Source organism: Sinocyclocheilus anshuiensis, unplaced genomic scaffold, assembly GCF_001515605.1.
Source record: "Sinocyclocheilus anshuiensis isolate Anshui unplaced genomic scaffold, SAMN03320099.WGS_v1.1 scaffold51, whole genome shotgun sequence".
NCBI classification, from domain to species: Eukaryota; Metazoa; Chordata; class Actinopteri; order Cypriniformes; family Cyprinidae; genus Sinocyclocheilus; species Sinocyclocheilus anshuiensis.
Window position 1 is genome coordinate 5383619 of NW_015548296.1, and position 10621 is coordinate 5394239.

Genomic DNA, 10621 nt, shown 5'->3' on the forward strand with positions numbered 1-10621 from the left:
ATATATATTTTAGTTAGAAACACAAAGGAACAATTACAAACACGTGCGCAAGCTCTTTGCTGGAACAGTCTAACTGAGAACGACCATCGAACAGCCTTACAGCAAAACCTCAAAGCTTACTGAGATATCCTCAGCTCACCTGTCCTACATTTCAATATGAAAGAGCGCAATCTACTGGACTCACGGGAGAACAAAGATAAGGAAAATAAGGAAATAAGGAAAACGGTGCTGTATTACTGTGTGTTTGAGAAATAGCAAGGGAAAAAGAGAAGGGATGCTCTGATAGAAGAAAACACTCATTGACCAATGTTTTTTTTTTAATTTAAAGCAAATAGCCTCAAACAAGTTACACGTGCATTTGCAGGAATGTTGGTTCAATAGAGAGGATAAGCTGTGACATGCTTTCATTTACTGTAAAATTATTATAACTCATCCCCAAGTTTGTAAAAAGCAAATAAAAATCATATTGATTATGCAATATATATATATATATATATATATATATATATATATATATATTTGCTTAGAAATGCTGCAATGCAAAAAAAACAAAAATATCAAGCAGCAGTTTTAACACTGATAATAAAAAGAAAAGTTTATTGAGCAGCATATTAGAATGATTTCTGAGGATCATGTGACACTGAAGACTGGAGTAATGATGCTGAAAACTCAGGAATAAATTACATTTCAAAATATATTCAAATAGAAAAGAGTTATTTTGAATTATAATAATATTTCACTTTTTAGTGTTTGATCAAATAAATGTATGTAAAGCTACTTTTAAATGGCCATCAGTAGAGAAATTTGTAAAGTTTTTAAAACCAGATGTAGTTACAGGCAAAATCCTTGGTGTGTATCTAAGCTTTAATAAATGAATGATACTATGTGATATTCTATGATAATATTTCACAATATTACTGTTTTTACAGTATTTTTGATCTAATAAATGCATCCTCGGTAAACATAAGAAATGTCTTTCAAAAGCATTTTAAAAATACAGACCCCAAGTTTTACAGCTTTACAGCTCCAGAAACATTTTTTGTAAGGAACAATTCATATGTTCAAAAAAAAAAAACGTTACATTTTTGTTAAAAAAAAAAAAATTTTCATTACAAACTGAGGGATGAGTCCAAACTATTTTCTGTATTAATCAAGAGCTCAGCTTGTATCGAACCCAGAACATTCCTTTAAAACTCCTGTATGATGGTTTAAAACAATCTCGTCATTTCTAAGCAAATGCAAAGTGTGCTCTGTCAATCCCACAGGTTTTATTCCTAATTTGAAAAACATAATAAAATAAAAAATAATTGCAATACTTCTCACAGCTTCATCAGTAATAAATACAGTGCAGTGCACAATGCTGAGATCAATCCTTTTCTTCAATCTTTTCTTTTGATGTGAAAGTGAAAATACTTTGTAGTGCACACAACACATGCTCTTCAAAAAGGGAACTCAAAATAAACAGGCTTTAAAAAAAAATCATATATATTATACAATTATGGGAAATATTTGAATCTTCCATATGGAAAGGGAAGACTAAAAAAATTGAAAAGTAAATGCTGATTAAAGGGGTTTGATCAGTTCATTTCAGTTAAAGGGTCAAATCTTCATACTTCTCTCACAGGAGCACATATGACACCATTAATTCCAGCCACAAAAAAAAAAAAAAATACATTAAATTTTAATGAGGTTAGAGAGGATCAAGGGGGGGTAAAAGTAATATAGAAAATATAAAACGGGTAAAAATCAATGAAAGAAACGACAGCTTCTATCAAAAGATACTGAACGTTTATTCCTCTCAGCCTTGCTGTTGTTCTCTCTGTATGTTGTTGCATTTGATCATTAAAGTCTGTGTTTGGGCTCACATGATGGTGCAGCACTTGCAGGGTTGTTTCTCCTTGCTCTTGACCTCCGCAGCGCCCCCTTCTGGCTGCCCCGACTCGCCTGCCGCCTCTTCAGCCTTTGGTGGCTCTGCTGGGCTGCCATTAGGGGGCGCCTGTTCCTGCTTGGCGTCACCGGCGGCGGTCTTGGCATCTCCGTCCTCGATGAGCACCACCTCAGCCTTCACAGTCGTGCTCTCCAGCCCCAAAACCTTCTTTGTTTCATCCTCGTCTTCAACGCTCTGATAGCCCATGAAAACCATTGTGACTGGGTTCTCCGCACTGGCTCCGCCCACTTCTGTCTGAGGGGCTGCGGGTTGGGCTTCTACACCTGTGATCTCCTTTATGGGGGCTGCGGCTGGGACTACATCTTTCTCTACCTTCTCCACCTTCTCGGCCTGCCCTCGCTCCAGTCGCGGCGTAGTCTTGCTGCTCTCGCTCATGGTCACCTCATCAGCCTTGTGGAGGAGCTCTTCCACCTCTGAAGAGCTGAGCTGGTGAACGCCATTGGTTACTGCACCGTCTACACTGCGCACCTCATGCACCACTGCATAGAGAAAAACAAGACGGAAAGAGTCAGGAAAGACTTTTCCCTCACTGACTGCTCTTCATATTAAAGCGATAGTTCACTTTCAGTTTCTAGTCCCTATTGACTTAAAAGGTGTTTTTTTACTATACTATGGAAGTAAATGGGGACTAGCAACTGAAGGTGAACTATCGCTTTAAGACTGACAAGCCCCAAGTATACTTCGTTTTTGTACACGTACGGTAGCGGCGAACGCGTAGCCTTTCAAAGTATACTCCATTTGATGTTATGCGCGAATGCGGGCGGTCGAAACAAGTGCACTAGAAAGCTTTATCCATGTTCAGTGTCTGCTCTATTTTTCCCTGCAAGTTATGACCGATAACAAATATTTTTGAACTCTTTTAAACCAAAGCTGAGCTGTCTCATACCCTCTCGCTCACAAGCACTTGTCAATGTGAGCGTCTGTTGTTGTTGCAGTCTCTGCTATTTTGTTGTTGTTGTTCCGTCTCTTTTGTTTCGTTTTCTACTGTGAAACAACGGTGCGGGACGGTGTTGCCACCTTGAGGAACAACAGATTAGTGCAAAATAACTTCAATGTGCATGTGCGACCTGCGGGTCGAGTAGTGCGCGTACAGTACGTACAGTACTGTTCTGATGACGAAATTCATGTCACGTGCACTGTATGCTGTCCCTCGCGTACGCATAAAAAGTGAAGTATACTTTGGCCTTTTTCAACCCAAGCATTTGTGGGTCATTGACAAATGAGAGTGTTCAACAATGTAAAAAATGATTTTTCGAAGTCACATAAAACAAAGACTACTAGAGTACTTTTTACAGGAAGATGCTATTTCAGCCTTTCTACTTCAAAATTAAATTTACTATTACTTGCTGTTTCTATTAATTATTTTCTATTAATTCTATTTCTGAATGAAAAATTTCCGACACCATTTTGCTGGTTTCATATGGTTTCCAAAAAACAAAAAAAAACATTCAAAGATTTTTTTTTTTTTCATTTTCAACAATTTAAAGAAAAACATTTAGTTTTATTGAACTTAAATTAACTTAATGAAATTAAAAAATGTTATGTGGCATAACCACCAATAAAAAAGTACCAAAATATTGTCTTTACACCTAGAATAAGTGTATTATTTTCCAAAAAAAGGTATACATTTTAAGTTTTTTTTAAATATTTTTTAAACAAATATAGTTAATTATTCATTCATTAATTTTTTTAATGGGGGGAGATGGTTTGCAGGGATCTGCAGGGTCCTTTCTATTTTATAATTTATGTTTTTTATGGGTTTTTTTCCTGCATGTTTATTGACGTCATAACACCAAATGACTTTTTGGAGGGCAAAAGTTTTTTTTATATATATATATTTTTTTTTTATATTTTATCAAAACTACTTCACTATTTTTAAAACCTACTTAAGAGTTTTCAATAACTTCCTATCAGTGAGGTATTTCTTCATTATATCAGGACAGTTTTATTATCCCAATATTACAAAACTATATTAAAATTAATTTAAATTTAGAAATTAAAAACAACAAAATATTATATGTATGAAAAAATGTATTTAAAAAAAAACAAAAAAAAAACATGCCATTTTGTAGATTATAATAAACATAGGATGACCATACATCCATTTTTACATCCTTTATTTCTTTTTTTATATATTAAAATTAATTTAAATTTAGAAATTAAAAACAACAAAATATTATATGTATGAAAAAATGTATTTAAAAAAAACCAAAAAAAAAACATGCCATTTTGTAGATTATAATAAACATAGGATGACCATACATCCATTTTTACATCCTTTATTTCTTTTTTTTAATTTTTTCTCTGAATTGCCTAAAATGTCCAAGTTTGACTTTGTTTTCCTATAGACCATTTCTCTACAGTCCTCATACATTATATGTACACGTATTTGCACTGTTTTGGCCATTCTCTGTAATTCCCGCCTTCTCGCAAGCCACGATTGGTCGATTGTGTACAATGCCTGCATGCTACTGGCCACTGCACTTTTCAGTCATTACCTTCAGCAAGTATGAAAAACAATAGGAAAACAAAGCCAAACCCTGGACATTTTGAGCAATTTAGAAATCCCGGCCAGGACATGTCTGTGGAAAAAAAAGGCATATGGTCACCCTAAATAAACAGCACTGACACCATATTTGAAAATGGTGTCTATATAAATTATTTTTATAGTGTTAAAGCAAACTTCTAGCCAACACTGCAGCACATTTGCCACATATTAACTTCAGGTTTGCTGTAGTCAAGAATTTATAATAAAAACTGCTAGAAAAACACTACTCATTCTAGCCACTGACGAAACGCATGGAAAGCATACTGTGCCCAGTCAATGACTACTGTTAGCATCGTCTTTTAAAGTTGTGCATCAATTGCACTTCACTTGCTAGAAGTGCTCACTTGACTGAGGGATCAAACACAGGAAAAGTGTGGCAAGCGGAGTAAACAGAGCAGGAAGAAAGCAGTGCTACTGGTGTTAGCATTAGCAGCTAGCAGCATTAGCAGTACAAACAGATGCAGTATCAGTGAAACAAGTATTTTAATCATCAGTAAACCTTTGGAGAATATATTTAATATGTGCTAAATTTATAGTTTCATTGTGTAACACCACTTGGAAGAGTGAGAAGTCAGGCTGGAGGCTCGTGGCTAAGCTTGGCAGCAACATGCCCAAAACTAGCAGTCAAGTTGCAGGGTGACCAACTGAGAGTTTAACGCACAACATGGTCTTTCGTTCTCTGACAGAAAATAACAAAAAATCAGGGGTTTGTGGTTACCCTGCATCTAAAGCCATGCTCAATTAATCTCTTCCTTTACGAGAAGTGACCAGCGTTTGATGACACATCAAGTAAAACTGACAAATATAAGACTCTGGTCTCATCCTCATGTCGTTCCAAACCCATCTGACCCAGCCTGAAAGAGATGTTTAGATGAATGTCCGAGCTACTCTTTTCCATACAATAAAAGCATAGGCCTACATTGGCCATCAAGCTTCAAAATGAACAAAAAAGTACCACGACTCATGCTCATCTTTTAAAACTACACAAGCTTTGTGCGATGAACAGACTTACATTTTCAATCAAGGCTCACTGGAAAAATGTGCCTGTGGCAGCCTTTCTGCAAAACGATATTATGTTGCTTCCTGCACGTTTTGCGATACTTTCCAGATGAAATGTCCAGTGATTGGCACTAAAAGTGTTCAGATTTATTTGAAAAAGATGAATGTGAATCTGCCAGTGGTTTATTATGTTGGTCGTTGTACGTATTGTGTATGATGAGTGGCGCTAAAAGTTTAATGCTCTATTGCAGGGCTGCTCAAACTCGGTCCTGGAGGGCCGGTGTCCTGCAGAGTTTAGCTCCAACTTGCCTCAACACACCTGCCTTTAAGTTTCTAGTATGCCTAGTAAGAGCTTGATTAGCTGGTTCAGGTGTGTTTAATTGGGGTTGGAGCTAAACTCTTCAGGACACCGGCCCTCCAGGACCGAGTTTGAGCAGCCCTGCTCTATTGCATCAACTTAACCTTAAAGATAACATACCATCTAAGTGATAATAAGCAAACATGAGATAAAAATGCATTTACTGATGCATCCATGCCATTTTAGCTTGTTTCTGTGAGCCCTTTTATTGTGAGTGCTCAACATCGTAACTGCAATGCTGTACCAAATAAACTACCAAGAAAGTTTAATATGTTAGAAAAGCCATACACGCTAATGTAGCAGATTATGTGATGCAAATGTTGTAGTTCACAAATAATGCACTTTGGTAAAAGATATTTGAGATCACAACATATAGGGCCCTGTGAAATTTTTTTTATTTTTCCCAAATTCTTCTTTTTAACATTAAAATTTGTTTTTTTTGCATTCCATTATATTGGTAAAATCAAATTTTAGTAGTCAAAAATCATGATACGTATTTTTCCCAAATGGATTACATTTGTATGGTTTAATTACATTTTAATAATCAAGAAGCATGTCTATTCAACTGAATTTAAAAACATTTTAACAACTTAATAGTTTATTAACATTTTTACAACACTAAAGGCCTATGAATGGATTTATTTTTTCATAAATTCAGTGTCTGTTTTAATTTTTCAGGATTTATGATTTAATATAAATCTATTATCAAAAACAGTGGTAATCAAATGAAGGCATAAAACATTAATTAGTGATGTTTTTAGACATTAATAGATTAGACATTAATACATTAGAACATTAATAGAGTGCTGGAGTGAATGTACAGCACTCTCTCCCACCTTCAATACCACGACTGAGGTGCCCTTGAGTAAGGCACCGAACCCCCAACTGCTCCTCGGGCGCCGCAGCAAAAAATGGCTGCCCACTGCTCCGGGTGTGTGTTCACTGCTGTGTGTGTGCACTTTGGATGGGTTAAATGCAGAGCACTAATTCCAAGTACGGGTCACCATACTTGGCCACATGTCACGTCACATGTCACGTCGCTTAATTAATCTTTTTAAATATAATAAAAAACGTATTTTTGACAGGCTCTCAAATATGGATTAAGTTTATGGCCCTACTTTTGATTTATTCATCCAAAATTTGCTCAATTCCAAGGAACAGCACTAACATGTGCTGGGAGTGCAGGAGTTTTGGTTCCTTGCCGCTGTCGCCTCTGGCTTGCTTAGTTGGGGACACTTCATTTCCAGCGATACCGTTGACTTGATTGCAAAGATACTATTTAAACTGAGCTGGATGTTGACATCACTGAATTCAATGATGAACTGTCTTTAACTGAAAAATTAGTGTTTACTATTGTCATTTTGCATTATTGACACACTATTTTCCTAATTAATGCTGTTCAGTTGCTTTGACACAATCTGTATTGTTAAAAGCGCTATATAAATAAAGGTGACTTGACTTGACTTAACATATTAATCGATAATCTGCCTATAACCATAATTTGTGAGAAAAGGACTAAAGGTGTGTTAGTGTTTTACTGCCGTTAGTGTTCATTTTAACTGGAAACTACAGGTAGAGGCATGCTATTTTCAATAAGCCTATGTTGTACATTTTGTCTACGGAAGAAAATCATACGGGTTTGGAAAAACATGAATGGTGACATTTTTGGGTTAATTGTTCTCGAATATACCAAAATTACATAAACATCTAGTTTGGTCAAATAAGAGAACTACAGCTGATGTTCTGAACATTTTTCCTCATTAATGTGTTTTACATAAAAATGTACACTTCTCGTAAAGCAGGCATATCTAGCAAAGCCACGTGCATCTGCTCTATCGCCAGCCACCTTTCTGTTCATCCTCATAGACCTTGACACCCTGCTGCGAGAGGTCTTTGGGCAGCAGTGTGTTAGTGGACAGGACTTTGGTCTCGCCAGTCACCAGGTCCTTCTCAACTGTGATCTCTACGGAGTACATCGCTGCAGTGCCAACGAAAGAACACATTACCATCCTGCAATGATGCACGGTCACACTCACATAAAGTCACTGAACACACACACATACACACACTGTTTAGGCCAGTTGCTTTCTATATTCAAAAAGTCAGTGAAGTGTGCTTTTAAGAGACTGTCTGGTGAGCTCTATGACAATAATAATGCAGAGTGAGGTGTGGAAAGACAGATAGTATGACTGATGACTACATGGTGTTTTTTTTTCTGTTCTAATGTAATGTATGATAAATTATCTTAATTAGAGATTAGAAATAATTGTAACCTTAGATAAAACAAGAACCTAAAAATAAAAAATCAGAATTTAGTAATTCCTTATATATTATATATTAAAAAAAGCATAATATAATGTGTACTTTTATATATATATATATATATATATATATATTAAGGAATAAAAAAAACAGTCTGTGTGTGTGTGCAAAACGTATATTGTTTTGTGTTAATTCTATCACAGAAAAATTGAATCAAAGCTGTGATATGGTTTCTGAGGCAATGCTGCCATGGTAACCTGATCCTTTAGTAGTACAACTTCTAAAAATAGCTGTTTTTATTTAATAGATGGTTTTCAACTTTATATGTGTGTGAGAGATGATGTGTTGTGTATGCCAGACACACGAAGACACACACACATGCAAACACACATCAGCTGAAAGAACAGAGAATTAGAAGACAAGATTAGATGAAACCAGTACAGGATTACAGGATTAAAACACTGATATAGGACAATATATAAGACCCACAAGTGTTTATTTACAAAATTTTCTGTTTTTGCGATCTAGTCATATGTTTCAGTACAGAACACGGCCGGGACAAATATACCCTCCCAAGCAACCAGAAAGAAATAGACACTCACCCAGGAACAGCTGTCAATAAATCCACTTTACATTTATCTGACTACAGAGGGGTGGGCGATATGACCAAAATTGTCACAATATGAGTCATTTTATTTCACGGTAACAATATATATCACAATATAGTTGTTTTTGCTTTAAATAAGGTCTTATTTAATTATGATGTCAAAATGTTTAATACCATAGAAATATCATAATTCTTGTCACCAGTGTCAATATCACAAAAAACTAATACTAGCCTTAAAAAAAAAAAAAAAAAAGCTCACTGAAGACAAGTAAACAGTCAGCGATTAAATACGAATAAGAAACTAATTACAAACAATAGGACATAAACTACAGTAGAACAAATAAATAAGAAATGCTACATACGTTGTATAATGTAATCAAATGCATAAAAACACTGCATATTCTTCACTGTGTAAATTGTTTATCTGTTTTTTGTTCAATTTTTTTATTGTTGTTTCTTGAAACATTGATTTAAAGTGTCAGTTATTGCATTATTATTTCAGTCAAACCTATAAAACCCCTTTGTTACCCCAAACTACATATATGATAAAGGATGTATTGATCTCGTGAATTAGTGATTTTTACTATACAAATATTTTTTAATTGGACGTTAAAGTTTATATGGGAATATTACATGACACGCTGATCCTTTAACAATGCATTGGCGCAAAAAACGCACACCTTTTGGACAAATCTGCCACAAATACTGCCTAAACAAAATACTGATTTTGTGCACTTTATTTACTGTACCAATATTTTAAATTGGCCTTTGAACTTAGCTTTATTGCATGGCAAAAAAAAGTGTTACCTTGCCAAAGCACTGACAGAGCCCACTGATCTAACGGCGTTGTTGAGCACTCCAAATGCAAACTTTGCATGCAACAATCAGGCAGCAATTGACAGCACTCTGATCTAGTGGCATACAGGCATCGTCAGATTGACAGTACTCTAGCCCAATAATGTTGGGGGATCCAGTGGGGGCGGCAGTCATATTTCAGGGTGACCATGCCACTCTTTATCACAACCCTGCTAAAAGTGCCAGTACGTGCGCTCATTGGCACCCCTTCAGCTGGTGGCGCCCTAGGCGACCGCCTAGCTCGCCTATGCCTAGAAACGGCCCTGACTGTGTTTACAAAGATACTTGCAAAGACGTGCATTTTGACACATAAAAGTGTGTGTATTTAACCGTTCAAGGCATATAAAGCGGCAAAAATAACTCCGTTCAGTACTCCTGCGCTCTATGAGCACCGTCTTCACGTGCGCACGCCTCTCTGACAGCGCACACATATAGCAAAATGAGTTCTCTTTCGCTGCTGATTGCGTTTCGACGGCTTAAAATCACTTGTTTTTAAACCACAATGCTTAAAAACACATGCAAACGATACGTTTATGTGACCACATAGCACAGCAACATTACGTGAATGTGTAACTGCGATAGAGACGATAGTCCAAAATCTCTACCGGTATATCGCCCACCCCTACTAAAGAGCAGAATTTAAATCTTAATACTTTTAAAAAGCTTTTTCTGATAGGTCTAAAAGGGTTAGTTCACCCCAAAATGAAAATTCTGTCATTAATTACTCACCCTCACGTCGTTCCAAACCTGTAAGACCTCCGTTCATCTTCGGAACACAAATTAAGATATTTTTGATGAAACAAAAATAACAACTTTATTCAACAATTCTTCTCCCCCGAGTTACCGTCTTCTGCCATTTTGGAGAGAACCACGCCGCATGTGCGCGCTTTCTCCTGAACGTAAACAACGTTTGACAAAAGTCGTTATTTTTGTTTTCTTTGCACACAAAAAGTATTCTCGTAACTTCACAAAATTGAAGTTGAGCCACTGATGTCACATGGACTGTTTTACCGATGTCCTTGCTACGTTTCTGGACCTGGGGAC

General features: G+C 36.2%; 1 protein-coding gene and 1 long non-coding RNA gene across 3 annotated transcripts in view; both read right to left on the minus strand.

Moving 5' to 3' along the window:
• The window catches only part of LOC107656086 (uncharacterized), a 2628-nt gene extending 2180 nt beyond the window's left edge, over positions 1–448 (minus strand). Inside the window, exon 1 of the long non-coding RNA XR_001630523.1 lies at positions 140–448. This is a non-coding gene — a long non-coding RNA (uncharacterized LOC107656086). The remainder of the gene's footprint in view (positions 1–139) is intronic.
• Positions 449–1083: 635 nt separating this feature from the next.
• Positions 1084–10621, minus strand: part of LOC107656088 (paralemmin-1-like) — a 38464-nt gene continuing 28926 nt past the window's right edge. Inside the window, exons 8-9 of one of the 2 annotated variants that reach the window (XM_016443781.1) lie at positions 7700–7831; positions 1084–2427 (exon numbers count right to left, since the gene is read on the minus strand). In XM_016443781.1, coding sequence (XP_016299267.1) covers positions 1862–2427; positions 7700–7831 — 698 coding nt within the window. In that variant the 3' untranslated portion in view covers positions 1084–1861. The remainder of the gene's footprint in view (positions 2428–7699; positions 7832–10621) is intronic. The other variant, XM_016443782.1, reaches the window with a different exon arrangement.